Raw genomic sequence first — 15,076 nt, 5'->3', positions numbered from 1 at the left:
TGTTTTATGCAAACAGTCTGAAGCTGGATAGGACACTCAGAGGCATATGCAAATCATCCCTTGGCCAGTGTAGGGTGCACTGCAGAAGTGAACGTTCCTCCACTTAGGAAAATGCAGATGAGTGCCCGTGGATCTCCAAAACTTTTTATTCTCACACAAGTTTCTTTTTGAATCATCAGGAAGACCGACAGGACCCGGAGCAGCACAGACTGTTTACCTGAGGTGGGTCCCTCCTCCAATACAGACTTTTCAGTGGCTTTTTAAACTCCACTGTCTCATGTCTCACACACAGAGCTGAGCTTTAATGAGAGTTTAATGAGAGTGGTGGTGCTTTACGGTGCTGCCTCGCTTATGAATATTACAATTAGACACAGGAGGGTGTGTGGTGTGTGTTTGGTGGTGTGGAGGGGAGGGCGCATTAGAATATAGTCAAGATCATTTTCCTGGGTGGCCTGAGTGCTTCATTGTCCTGGTGAAGTTACTATCCGGTAGGAAAATCAGCTGTATTTATCATTACAGATATTAAGATGAGCGCAGACACGGTGGAACAGTCGGAGGCTCCAGGTGAACAGGCAGGTAAGGACATTTCACCGTTCTCACACCGCTGAATCATCTGAACACACAGATAACTTCAGTGGACTTGACTCAGGAGAAGTGTGGCATTGCTCTACTGTGTTTATTCTGTCACTGCTGGTGATGCAGAAGTTTGTTTATTGTCTTATAGATTTGAAAAAGGTGAATTTAAACCTTTTTTTTTTTTTGATTTGCTCCTTTAGAGTCATTTTTTATCTGCTTCAAAATGAAGAGTATATTATAAGATGCTTACTTGTGTGTTAAATAATATTTTAAAGGAGAAATTTAGAATTATGTACTATTATATATTTTATTATACGGTTAATTGTATTTTTTGTTATGTATTATTAATTATATACGTTATTTATATATAATATCAGTATAATTATGTACTATTCTGTTGTCTGGATTATCTGAGTGGATATTTGTCAGCTCAAGTGTGTCCACAGCATTTTAGTACACACTGACTTTTTGTTTTTTTAGGTTATATCACTTGACTAGTGTAGTTTACTCAAGGTTTTAGAAAAAAGTTTTTGTTAAAGCTTCATTTGATTTAGCCAGATAAACAACAAATCATTCTTCATATACTGGTCCATATGATCTGATGTGGTACATCTACATTAAAACATTTAGATTTCACCACAGGGACCCATGTGTGTGTGTGTGTGTGCGTGTGCGTGAGAGTTGGATATGGTGGCAGTTGGTTGCTGTACCAGGATGCACCTGAGGCTGTTTGCTGAAAAAATTCTTGCTGCCCAGCGGCTGAGGACGGCAACCAGCAGTAAAATAAAACCAGGAACAAGCAACAGAAAATGTGGAACTTTTATTGAGACAATGGTCGTGTGACAGAAGTGAAGGTCTGTGCTGAATGTCCCTGTTTTTGTCAGTGTATGATCTTCGAGAGACATTTTGCTCGTATGTTATTAGGTGTCCTCAGTGCCACAGCTGCAGTTACTCGCATCAGTCATCATGGTCCATTTTCAGGCGCCAATGCATCATTCTTTTACTTTTATTTTAGGTTCTACAGTTGAGGTGAATGCTCCAAGCATAAAAAACAATGTTAGCCAACAAAGAGTCAACAGCAATGTGTCTTTCCACTGTTATCGTTGGATCTTCTTAAGCTGTATAAAGACTGCAGACACATTCACAATAACAAGGACATTTTCTCTAAAAAATACATTTTTGTTTCAGTGCTGTGAGCATCGCAGTCTAAATTCAGCTCCACAGTACGTCTGTGTAGGCAGAAATCTCAGAGACATACGTAAACAAATGAAAGCAAAACCATCTACATACTGTACATGGAGCGATATCACTAACACTGTGAGAAAAGGAGTGTTGTGTTAAATGTTAAACATTTCGTTAGAAGGCAGCAGAACATTGTCAGATGAGAAACATATTGAACTTTTACGGGTTCATATTTACAACTGCTCCACTTAAGATCAGAAGAATCTGTACCTGCTTACTCTGTAGGTTTTACACAAATCTAATTACAACGATTATTTAATTGGTTTCTTTTGCACCAAATTCAAGTCAATAAGAGTTGAGGTGGATGTTGAGCATCAAATGTCTTTCTTTTACTCGTCAGGAGCTGTGTGGTGCAAGGCAACGCCAATTTTATTATTTTTGCTTATAGTGAAGTTAGCATGCTAACCACCTAGCTCCGACCAATATGGAGTCGCTGTAGCTTTGGGAAATAGCTCGGCTCTGAGGGCGTATTATAACCTCTTGTTTCCTAAACGCAACAATGGTCGAAGCTCTTGGCTAGCGACCATCACCACCCCGCGCTCCTGGTAACGAACCACATTCCGCAGCAGAGAAAACTTACGCTTGGTCACTTAAAGTCTCTTTTGACTTTTTCAGTATATTAGCAAGGCCACGATCTTTCCCTGACTTCCACCGCCGGCAGTGACGGCCTGCACATAACCATGAGATGTTGAATTATGCTTAAGTGGCGTATAAACTCAGTCAACATTTTGTAGATAGGTTCTGTATTTTTGTGACTTTAAAGATATTTTTATTCAAAAAGTTAACTGGCTCTTTTGCTGGAAAAAACTAACTTGATTCAAATTAGCATTACGTTTCTCTCTAAATTTGCTGTGGCAAATTAGTCAGATTCAAAAGTAATTTCTAGGATTTAACTTGACAAATATTCAACGAAAATAATTGAAATTCACGTGCTGCTCCACATCACGGTGACAACCTGTTACTGTAAACACATTAATAAATTATCTTCATTTTATTATTATTTTCTTTACAACGGACAGTGTACATTAATTAATATGAGCACAGTGGTTCATATAAATGTACCAGAGTTAGCCTCTTCCTAACATTAGTTAGCTTAAGAATTTAAAACAGTAAAAACAGTTTCAGTAATGTAAACACATCAAGTGAACTTTTAAAGCTCCATAAATCACATATTGGAGGACTGTTGCATGAGTGTTGTAATTCAGTCACTGCCACATACTGTACTCTAACGGCGTGCCGGCTTTGAGAAATGAGTTCAGACTGCAAAAGGTACGAAATCAATTACACTCAATGTGTATCATAATGTTTAAAAAAATCCCTGCTATTGATGATTATCATTTAATTCAAAGCGGAAATGAAACTGAGGAGCAGATCGCACATGGAACAAATCATCGAGGGTCGACATGAAACAGATCTCAGAAAATAAACCAAATAGTACTGATGCTTAAGAAAGACTTATTGCTCTCGCTTTACACTTGAATCCACTGCAATGATCAAAACCAGCAATGACATGATCCTAATAATCAAAAGCAAATCCTGAACTGCGTTGTTGTCTAAAATGTTGTTGATAAAAGTGCGACACAAATAAAGTTTATTGTCATTATTTTTATTACTAAATCAACTCAAGACACAACAAACGATTTCTATACTGAACACACAAAGGGTAGTTTAAACTTTTGCTTAAAACCCCAAAACTAAAAACTACAAGGCCCAGCTATTTTAGGAAATTACAATGCTTTTAATGAAACTGTGTTTGTGGCTCATGCGTTTGCGTTGATTAGGAAATAACAGACCTGAGTCAGAGAGATAAACAAAGTCACTGTTGGTTTGGAACTTTTTATGGAATTTGTCGACAACAACAAAAAGTACAGACAAACACCAGCCTGTATCAGCATATTGCTTAATTTACTGTAAAAATAGAAATATAGGGTTATTTCTTTTTGTATAACAACTCCAAACATCCAACCATTATCAGTAGCGCTTTTTCCTTTGAGGGTCACCGGGGGGCTGGAGCCAATCCCACCTGACATTGGGCGGGATACACTACAGTGTGCATATGGTTTGTATTGTTAGTATATAGTTACAATATAATATTTGCCCTGAAGACTAACGGAAGAATCCCTTTTAATGTGTGTCTGCTAACCATGTGTGTGTGTGTGTGTCTGTGTGTATGCGTGTGTGAGTGTGTGAGATAAAGCCTACATGCACTCAGGGCTGATTTGCATGTCTTGGTCATTTCCATACTGGAGTTTTGGCCATGAAGATGGTTGTGTTGGGGGGTTAGTAGAGGGGGAGGGGGGAAAGGGGGTGGGGTGGTGACAAGAGAGAGAGAAAGAGAGGGAGAGAGAGTCCAGGTGGGGTGGGGGGTATTTGCATTGTGTCTCCAGTAGCTCTCTCAAATACCTGTCCCCCCCTCTCTCTCTCTCTCTCTCTCTCTCTCTCTCCTCTCTCTCTCTCGCTCTCACACACACACACACACACACACACACACAGTCCCAGTCACCCTATTTGGCATTCAAATGAAGCTTTATCCAGCTTCATGTACTCTCTACCTTCCATCCGCTCCCTCCCTGTCCGCTCCGCACACACTCGACACAGAGCGCTGTGTATTCTTTCCTGTGTATTCACATCCCAGTAATCTGCTTTTCTTTGAAACACCGCTGCAAGACAATCAGCAGGAGTAGAGAAAGAAAAAAGATCCTTCACCTCAGTGAAAGCACCAATACCACATATCAAAATAATCCTTTACATGTGGAAGTAAAATATTACTGAAGTTTAATCAGGAGAATTAATTATCAAAATATCAAAAGTACAGCCTCTGTGACGTTTATGTTATTAGATCACTACACTCACTTCACCTGGTTAATATTATCCTGATTAATCAAATGATTGTCAGCTTTATAAAAATTAACTTAAATAATGAGGATTTAATTACTGCTTCATGATTATTTCTGGATTAGTGTGTAATCCGCTGTCAAATTGATCTGTTTCTGTATTTAGGTGTATTTATGTCTGATTTAAAGGTTTTGTCATGTCTGTGTTTTAACATTTCAATTTGTGAGAAACCATGATAGAAATAAATGTCCCTACTCTTACATGTTATATATATATATACTAGTATCTATAACTATATCGAATCCAATAAAAACAGTTATGTTAACGCTCATAAAACTGATGATTTAAAGATGATGTTGTTGCTGCTGTAAAAAGCAGTATAAACACACATCGCTAACACTCAATGCTAACAGACTGCATTTAATCTCTCTATGATTGGACTTGAGCCTAATTCTGATAATCTCTGTCTTTCTTTTTTACATTTAGACCAAAATGGACTCAACTTCAGTCGACACGTGAGTAACAGAGTTCATCGTCACTTCTTGGGTTTTAATCAGCAGGATTTAGTTTTCTTTGTTGAACACGTAGTATCCTTTCTCCTGTTAGCTTGATCAGACAGAGGGATGTTTGTGTGCACCAGTGGGTGAAACCCTGATGAAGCTGTTTAAGGACAAACCTGGATCAAATCAATTGATTGATCAATATTTGACATTAAAAAATGATGTGTCTTAGACCCACATTGCTACTCAATTTCTGTAAATCCTCTGCTGTAAGTGTGGCTTCTTAAGTTTGATTTAAAGTTTGATTTGACAGAATCTGACCCAAATATATACTTGCACTGTAGCTTTCAGCAAATGATATTCAGAGGGAAATAGTGTATTTGTTGGGGACTATTTTCAGCTCAGGTTAGTGATTTCCTAGCAAGTTGCTCATAATTTAACCAAAGATGGATATTTATTTACTGGAACAGTTTTTAGGGTATGACGTGTTAAAACGGTTAATAATGGCTCAGTAATTTCCTGCCACAGGTGGGTTTACAGCCGCAGTGGGAATGACTGCAAATAAACTACTGGGGCTGTGTTCATCATAATGAAGGAACATGTTACCCAGTGCAACTGTGTGACTCAGTGATGGGTTTTAAGAGTTTCTGAACAACAATAGAGCCGTTGTACAAAGACACAAGACACATCAGACCTTCTTACTCATTGATGGGATCAATTCAATGTTAGTGTTGAACTTTTAATGGGATTTGCGGGTAAGAAAAATATGGAGGATCAAAAGAGTTTATGTAAGTCTGTAATCTTTGGCAGACTCAATAACGGAGCTTAGTTGGAATATAAACAGCCCAGAGCAAAGTGAAGGGTACTAAATGTACCTTTATCCGAGACGTAACGTTGAATTGACTTTCGGATGTTTAACATCCTCGGGATAAACTAACTGCTCTCAGCACAGATGTCAATAATGGATGCCACTTCTTCACAAGCACCTCAAATAGTTTGAAGCTATTTGGATACTTCTCCAAACAGACCTTTTGGCAGCGGAGCGCGGTTCTCTCAGTGCTCATGTTTTCAGGAAGTGCCATGGCTTTCAGGGGTGGGGTGGTTGGGTGGTGGGATATTTGCATACTGGCTTGCCCGAGGGGAGGGAAAGACTCTCCATCACTCTTTGTATAATGTTCAGTGACCAAACTGGTCCTGGAGGCAGACTAGGATTCTTATTCTCTCAACTGTATAAAAACATATTGTTTCAAACTGGTTTTTTTTTCTGCTTTCAACACCTTAGATAAAGACAGAGAACATCCACGACACACCTCACCTAGGCTCACTGAAGACATGTCACCTGACACAGAGCTCCCAGTTGCCTGGAGGTCAGCTGCCTGGGGTAAGACACAGACACGAAGACCCAGTTCAGAGCACAAGTGGTCAGTTAAATGCAGGTCTGAACGCGTCCTGAAGGTCTCGAGCTCTGATCACTTAGACCAACGCACACAAACACATTGACAAAGACATTTCTTTTTCTCACACTGGGTAAAAACAAAAAATGTGGGTCTTCGCAAACACAACATGTTTATACCTGGTCTGAACAGGGCCTAAATCATTCAGTCGCTCTGGGTACTTTACTTCTAAGCACATCATCTTACAGTATATGAGCGTATCATCAGGGATCAGTTTTCACAGGGTGGCAGTAATGGAAGAACTGGTCTGAAAATACAACAAGGTACAAGTAAACTGCTAAAAGTAAAAGTTGTGCATATTGAATCTTACTGAACGGGAAACTAGAGTATTAAAATATTGCATATATCTCAGTCTTGTTCTTTTCTTATAATTGAATATTTCGTCTCTGAATATTTGGACTGGTGGTCAGACAAAGCAAGACATTTGAGGGAGTCACATCCATCTTAGAAATTGTGATTGACACTTTTTTTTTGCTCTTTCAAATCGACCGAAGGGATTAAACAATGTTGATCTTAACTTTTATAACTTTCTATACTTTTTGCTTGACGAAGTTTAATCTGTCATCGTTATGTTTAATGTGTTTTGTATTGAAAACCTTTACCAGCATAGTAACTAACTAAATGAGTCGATAATTTCCTTCTGAAATATAGTGGAGCAGAAATATAAAGAAATTACAAAGCATAAAAACTAATTTTAATGTAGAGTAGAAATACGTCAGAATTGGTGGCAAATAAAGTGCTTTTCTCGATGTATTTTCCACCACTGCAGAACTGCAGAACTACTCAATGCAAAAGCTCAGTTGAGTTAAGACTAATTCTTCTGTTGCTGTATCTTGTTTTTCTCCAGGAGCTCACGTCTCTCCACACCATGCAGGGGCTGGTTCTGATGCAGCAGTCCCACCTGTCATCTCCCTCCCCCTTCCTGCTCTCCCAGAGCCCCAACAACCACCAAGGTGCAGTCTTCAAAACCTTCCACTGAGTCAACTCCGCAAATCAGCTGCATGAATTATTTTCAGTGATTTGAGCCTGAAAAACATTATGGATTTATCCTCATAAATACCACCGACAGCAGTTTATCCATCCACCCAAGAACTCTGCGTCTGAACAGAGTAAAAAAAAACCAAACAGCTAACAATACCTCCACAGCTCACAAACCAGGACACTTTTATTTAATGTCTTCATAACAAAAACAAACACAGACAGTTCGTGGGAGTCTTGTCGCCGCAAACAGATAAATCATCAAAAACCTGTTTTCCTTTGCAGCTATACTGCAGCAGAACCTGCTGTCACTTCCCAGCCATAGTCAAACTGGTCTTCTTCAGCACCAATCTGGACTGACTCTTACTCCACAGGTAAATCCAGACCACCTACATGTGACATGTGCTGTTTAAAGTAAGATGGTTCCATATCCTGCAACTTTACTTTACTTTTGAGTCACACACTGGTAACAGCAGGTAACCTTGTTCATTGCCTCTTTTACGCCTGGAATCTGAAGTTTTTTCCCCCTGTGATGTTTGTCTGATCCAGGCCATGAGTCGCTCTGGTCTGGTGGGAACGTCCATGGAGAACCACATGGACATGTCTCACCTGCAGATGCCTAAACACTTGTCACTACCACTGCAGGAGGAACCCAGTGATCTGGAGGAACTGGAACAGTTTGCGAAAGCATTCAAACAAAGACGCATCAAACTGGGCTTCACTCAGGTGAGAAAGAGGAAGAACCACTTAGTTTTCCTTAAAAACTGAAAAAGAATCTCTATCAGTTTCTCCTGTGGGCAGATGGGTTCTACTTGAACACAGCATTTCTGGCAAAGTCAGAACAGTCATTTCACGTGACACTTTTATATATTTTAGTTGCTTTTCAATGCAACAAATTTGATGTTTCAGAGAAGACATGACAAGAAGTTTCCAGCAGCTTTAAGAAGATTTAGTCTTTGTCGTCCTTTGTCTCAGGCGTCTCCCTCAGATCATATATATTGTTTGTGTACGAAGTCTGAGACCTGGTCTGGGGCTTTACTGTGTAACAGCCTACAACATTACTTTTCTCAGTTCTCAGGGTAATTCTCTACAGTGAATTACTACATGGTAATTAAAATTATAGTATAATTATATATTAAAAGACGTAAAAGTATGAAAATCTCTTTAAATTCTTTCCGAGATGGTAATTATAGTCCAGTAAGTTTTACTGTGCCCTTTAATGATACAACATATAGTTACCTGTTAGTTTTCTTTTTAAGATTCAAGATTAAACTGAAATTCTTAAATCTACGTCTTGTTCCAGTACACGTCAGCACGTGTTGTAATGACTTTCAAAATTAATGATGTACATGGTGGACCATAATCTAAAAGAACCTTTATTACAGCTTACCTCTTATTTTCATATTGGCACTCAATTCAATACTGACTGTGCTAAATGTATTTGCTTGTACACAGTTTTTCATTGGAATGGGGGATTATTAGCAACATTTCAGATGTGTGTACCTTCGCTTTCTGGTCTATTTAAAGTGGTTAAACTGTTAACTGTTAACAGATGTGTACTTTGTATCCGTATCTTGTATTTTTAATGAATTGTGTTTACTTATACTGTCCTACATGTACTGTACTACTTGTTTAATTGATTGTTTTCATTTACTGTGTATCATTTAAGATTTTACAAGTCATTAAACTGGTATTTAATACTATTCTAAATGAGGGCGAGCACTCAAAGACATTGCCAGGTTAAATTAAGGGAAATAACTAAATTATTTTGAATTTTCAACCCTCGCATTAGACTGGCACTGATCAGAATTCATGATCATGAAAACAGATGTTTCACTAGTTTCTCTACTTCAGTCAAAATCCATCCACTGATGATGACTGGGAGCCTTTGACTACTTGACTGATAATAGTGAACGTGTGTGTGTTTGTTTTACCACAGGGAGATGTGGGCCTCGCGATGGGGAAACTGTACGGCAACGACTTCAGCCAAACCACGATCTCTCGCTTCGAGGCTCTAAACCTGAGCTTCAAGAACATGTGCAAGCTCAAACCACTGCTGGAGAAATGGCTGAGTGACGCAGGTACAGCGCAGTGACTAACATTTTTACTTTCATTGTTTTTATCGCAGAACCTCTGATGATTCTAGCCTGATGTGAAAGATGTTGAACAGGGATGATGAATGTCCACGTTACATTTGTTTGTACATTAGAGAACTCCCCCTCTGACTCGATGAGTAACCACACCTCTCTGCCGCCCTTGATGGAGGGATACGGCCGCAAACGGAAAAAGAGGACAAGCATCGAAACGAACATCAAGCTGACTCTGGAGAAACGGTTCCTTGATGTGAGTTCAATCGATATTTAATGAGTTCTTATGGTGACACTGCTCATTTTTCTAAGTTGCGGAATTAATAAGTTAGGTAGTTTTTGTTTGGCACCTCAGGTCTGAATACAATTTGTTTTGATATGTTGTAATTCATTACTAGAATGATAGAACATTAAAATATTACTATCTTAATATAACTAAAATATTACTTTCTTAGTCTTACCTGACAAACATTTTAAAGGAGGAAATAATGAGCATTTTTTGCTTTTCAGAACCCTAAGCCCAACTCGGAGGAGATAACCCTGATCTCAGAGCAGCTGGCCATGGAGAAAGAGGTGGTTCGAGTTTGGTTCTGTAATCGTCGTCAGAAGGAGAAGAGGATCTACTGCCCGGTGACCAGTTTACCTGTCAAGTCGCACAACTACAACTCCAGAATGGTCAGTCGACTAAATCACCAATCTCTAACACTTAAGACTATTTGTACTAGCTTCAGTCTCTAGTAAGAGTCAGCTTAATGACACATTAATGGATTGTCTTCATAAATTTTACTAATATGCTCGTACGCTAAGTTCAAACTGGGGAAACAGACTTGAAGCTTTCAACTAGAAGAATCATATGGTATTTAATTTGGTAAATTCACCTTTTTCACTTTCTTTTCTGACAGTAAGACGAGTTAAAGATATTATCTTAAAATATCTGGTTTATACATGAGACCTATTTTCACCGAAGCCCAGTAAATAGGCTAAAGTCACCAGCTTCATATAGGACACTGGAATGATTTTTTTCATCTAAAAAACAAAGCAAAATAAAAGTTCAATTTTAAGTCAGACTTTAATGAGGAGGAGTTTAGTCTTTTTTTTCTTTTTTTAAAACAGTTTATTGCGATTTTTGCTAGATACCATCAAGTATTAAATAAATAATAAAATATTAAAAGAAAGAGTATGGAGTATCCTATCCTATACACCCTTCACTCTGTAAATTACTGGGATCCCGTCAGCTATGTATTGTGATATATAGATATGTAAATAGTTATATTTATAGTCCTGATGTGAGGCAGGGTTGATCTCAAACATTTCCACTCTGTTTTAGACCTCAGCATCCAGATCCTACAGCCCTCTGACTTCAGGTGGTGGTAAGTTCTGGTCCTTACATTCACCTACAGATAAATAACCTGATAATGAATTACTTCATTGTGACTGACACTGGGGTTTACCATGCGTACTAATACATGTATGTTCCCCTATCACAACATTATCGTGTGAAAGTTTATTCTTGACCATTTTCATCTCTTATCCTCCCATCCAGAGTTAATTTGTACATGATTCTAAAATAGATGGGAAAAGGTATATGTGTTCGCTGACAGCATCGTTTTGTACGTTTTCCTTCCAGTTTCCTCAAATTCGTCTCCAAACAGTTTAAGTCGTGAAGCTTCTCCCAACGGCCTGTCCTCGGTCTCAGGATCTTTATCGTCTCAGGTGAACCCAGCTTCCTACAGCACGCCAGGGTAAGAGACACTCACCTGAGCACAGCAGACCCTGGAGAGTGGAGGCTTTTAACTTGCAACTTGTTTTAACTTAAACATTATTCAATATCTTGTTAAATTCATTTTGTTGTTTTCTTTCTAAAAGTGAGATGAGAGAATCGTATCAATCTCGTCATCACATGTGTTTATATTATATAATGTATATTTATGGAGGGTAGGGTTGGCTTTTACAGCAGAGTATTAATCTTAAGGAGACATTGCTGATTATTACATTTACAGCATTTTTTTCCATTACTTCAATTGCTGTTTATCACTAAGATTTTTTGTGTGACATTTCAAAACAGATTTTACATCAAACTATGTGTCTACATGAATGTTAAATATTGTGCTGTGGTCGTTACCTGGTTAGCTTAGCTTATCCTACAGACTGGAAACAGGAAACAACTTTAACCTGCTGCTTTCCAAAAACTTCTGCATAACATATCTACATAACCTTTTTGGCGTACGCCTATTTCCTAAAATGTTGGACTCTCTTTTATGGATGTTCAAGGGTTAATGCTCAATTCAGTTTTGTGCCACTTCTATTTGTCTAAGTCAATAATCCTCTGACCCTCCCTCTGGCCTTTCAGCTCCTGGTACCGCTCCTGGAATCATGCTGCGTATCATCACTGAAAAACACGAACTGCATCACATGAAGCTTTTCAAGATCCTTATTTGTTTTGTTTTGTTTTTTCAAGAGAGAGGGGGCTGTACACTGACGATTTGACAAAGTAACACAGTATCCCTCTGAACAGGGTTACAGCTACAGGCTTAAACGTTAGATGGACACGTAAGACAAGAGAAGTGCAACAACAACACCACACTTCTGTCAACACTCACGCTCTAGCTCACGCTCGCTCTGAAAGCCTCCGGCTGTTTGATTTGTGTTCATGTGACTCTGTGCTCAGATCAGCCACAAAGATGAAGAACACACAGAAAAGCGCAGAATGAGAACGCTGCTGGGAATTGTCTCCTTCAGGTCTTAATGGTTATGGCTTGAATTTGCAACTGTCACTTAATCTGTTTGAATGTTGAAGGATTCAAGTCCAGAGTTCAGTGCCTGTCTGAAAGCAGCCTCTGTGCCAATATGCTCCGTAGGTTCTCTACAATGATGCTCTTGTTACTGTTATGATGTGTTGTTATGTTCGTGTTGTAGTGGTGTGTTAGCAATTATGATGCAATCCTTTACTGCGTACTGCCGGCCTCAGTAAGAAAATATTTACTTATGCAAAAATATCTAAACAATAGGATTAAATAGATTTTTCATCTGTTCCTGACGGGTGTAAAAAAGATCTCTGAGTGACCGATGTTATACACCATCAATAACTCCAATACGCATTACTCTAATTTATTAAAACTTAAGCTTTGGTTTTTAGCATCAGTTGTAATACCACTGTACTCACCAAAGTAATTGTTCAATTAAGAGAAAATGCAAATAGGGGCAGGAAACATGATCAGATAAGAAAACTGTGTGTGCACGACCAGGCATTCACAGCATGTTACAGTTGAACCAGGAAGTCAGTCTCTACATTGAAACCACATGTTTACAACTGTCACAATTTAGTTTATTTATTTATTTAGATTTTCTTTCTGCCAAATACAATTGTCTAATTTAAGATTTTGTTTACAAGTTGTCTGATCGTGTCTCTTGTTCCCACAAGATAAAAAAAGAAATCATCCTATGGGACGCCGTAGATTTCACTCAGGTCACTCAACAGTTTGCTCTTTGTCACCTGCAGAGAATACCAGGTTAAAAGCTTCTAATGTTATATATTTTCACTATCGTCAACAAATCTCATGAAAAACTAATTTCCTATAACAGCCGATCACTGTTGCTAAAAGCAAACAATTTTCAAACGGGAGCAAACTTTTTGTTGGGGACTATTTTCCGCTGTGGATGAATACACGTGTTTGTTCTAGTGAGTATTTCTGGCCGGTTGGTGTATGTGGGACTGGCTCAAAGTACACGTCTAAAGCCATATTTGTAGTAATGAATAAAAGCATAATTGCGTTATCTGTTTTCTTCTACACAGACAATACATGCAAGAAGTATCAGTTAATTTTGGGGTTTGTTGTTTTCATGTTATTTACTGATTGTGAGAAAAATATTGACGCCGCTCAGAGACGTCTCCTGTTGACCTCTGCTGGTCAAACCCAGAGCTTCTGATGGAGGCTTCTCTTTCGTTTAACACAGAGACTCATCAAACTTCTTTCAGATGTTAAGTCCAGGTTTGGCTGCTCTTATTTGTTTGGTTGTTTATTTACCTTTTGCTAAATACATTTTTGTTCTGTGTGTCCTTTGTATATTTTGTTTTATTTTAGAAAAACGTTTTGCAGTGATAAGGAACTCTGAGCTGAGAGACTTGTGAAATGTAGTCATCTAATAAAACCACTATAAATATAATGTTATATAATGTTATGTTTTGACTGATGTAAGTGGAACCAGCGCCACCCTCTGAGTCTCAGGGAATCATTTGTGTTTGACTCTTAATTCCAGGGACCATAATAAACTTGTTTTCACTGTCATTAAACAGAAGGTGTGTGTCCTGGGTTTGACGTTCTTTCTTTGAAACGATGCATATAACGAAATCAAACTGTTGCTTTCTGTGCCGAGGACCACCTGACAAACATGTTTACTTCAACATGAAGAGATTATATTCAACAAAATAGTTTTAGAAAGTCTTGATGAAAACTTTTGTCTAAACTTCTAAAAGATTTTGTTGTATAACTGTGTTTTGAAAGAAACCTTTACCTCAATAAAAGTATGAACACCACAACGTTACAGAAAAAGTCTTGTCATGAAATTCTTACTTTAGTAAAATCATGTACATATATTCAGGTAAGTGTACTTTAAAAATGTACACTTCAGCAAAGGTCCCTTGCAACTTGATAAATCATTATTACTCTTGTATTATTATAATAGAAAGATTTTAGTCTTATTTCGTATTAGTAGATAAATATTTATTATTATCATATATTAACACAACATAATTGTCAATAATTATAACATTTGAAATGTCACTACAACTGTATTTTACTATACTATTATCCATTATGTGTTTAAACACCAGCCTCTACCTGTAGGTAATAAAAAGTACAGAAATAAACACTTTTATTTCCTTATAACTAGACTGAAGTGTGTTACATAAATGAAATGTTAACATGCGGCTGATGAATACTAAATGGAGGTGGTCAAAGTAAAGAGTTACCTTCTGGAGTTGAACGAGGCATGAAAGGCCTTCACAACCTTTTTAATGAATTCAGATGATGTTAGTTTGGTCTCATACAGTTCTTATTTTAACTCACATGCTTTATGGGACACGTTGTGCTTGATATTGATGAAAGTGAGTTGGTTTGAGTGGTAGTAGGTTTGGTTTGATCGTCCTTTGCCCCACACCACACATGGGGAGTGGTTCTGTTTTTGTTACATTTTATTTTATCGGCCATGAGAGAAGTTGGACTGTACTGAGCTATAAAGATCAACACCCTTTAATAATGACTGAATAACAAATTTAAAAAATCTAATCTATCGTCAGCAGACTGCGAGTTCTTCCATACCGTCACGTGTCATGTGATATAATGTGTACTGTGTTGTGTACTGTGTTGTGTACTGTGAGGATGCAGTAACCAAGAAGACAGAAAAC

At 38.1% G+C, this 15,076-nt stretch overlaps 1 protein-coding gene across 4 annotated transcripts; it reads left to right on the top strand.

Moving 5' to 3' along the window:
• The first annotated feature begins 86 nt into the window (after positions 1–86).
• pou2f3 (POU class 2 homeobox 3) lies at positions 87–14,200 on the top strand. 4 transcript variants are annotated; one of them, XM_035177871.2, is made up of 13 exons: positions 87–222; positions 520–576; positions 5,140–5,168; positions 6,436–6,534; positions 7,455–7,560; positions 7,871–7,959; positions 8,135–8,311; positions 9,525–9,666; positions 9,795–9,928; positions 10,183–10,347; positions 11,000–11,042; positions 11,300–11,414; positions 12,023–14,200. In XM_035177871.2, exons 2-13 carry the CDS (start codon positions 528–530, stop codon positions 12,063–12,065), a joined length of 1,191 nt encoding a protein of 396 aa, XP_035033762.2. In that variant the 5' UTR covers positions 87–222; positions 520–527; the 3' UTR covers positions 12,066–14,200. The 4 variants fall into 4 exon arrangements, with proteins under 4 accessions (XP_035033762.2, XP_035033766.2, XP_035033763.2 ...); XM_035177875.2 differs by lacking the exon at positions 6,436–6,534; XM_035177872.2 differs by lacking the exon at positions 87–222 and having other exon boundaries at positions 439–576.
• Positions 14,201–15,076: the final 876 nt, after the last annotated feature.

This window comes from Hippoglossus stenolepis, chromosome 15 (assembly GCF_022539355.2).
Source record: "Hippoglossus stenolepis isolate QCI-W04-F060 chromosome 15, HSTE1.2, whole genome shotgun sequence".
In the NCBI taxonomy this organism is placed as follows: domain Eukaryota; kingdom Metazoa; phylum Chordata; class Actinopteri; order Pleuronectiformes; family Pleuronectidae; genus Hippoglossus; species Hippoglossus stenolepis.
Note: the sequence above shows the minus strand (reverse complement) of the source record. Positions and strands in the feature narration are given on the sequence as shown.

Bases quoted from the DNA above. Each gene is read 5' to 3' on its own strand.
- pou2f3 (XM_035177871.2), top strand. From the start codon at position 528: ATGAGCGCAGACACGGTGGAACAGTCGGAGGCTCCAGGTGAACAGGCA. The intron at 9,667-9,794 runs GTACAGCGCAGT...TTTGTACATTAG, and splicing joins GAAATGGCTGAGTGACGCAG to AGAACTCCCCCTCTGACTCG. The intron at 10,348-10,999 runs GTCAGTCGACTA...ACTCTGTTTTAG, and splicing joins ACAACTACAACTCCAGAATG to ACCTCAGCATCCAGATCCTA.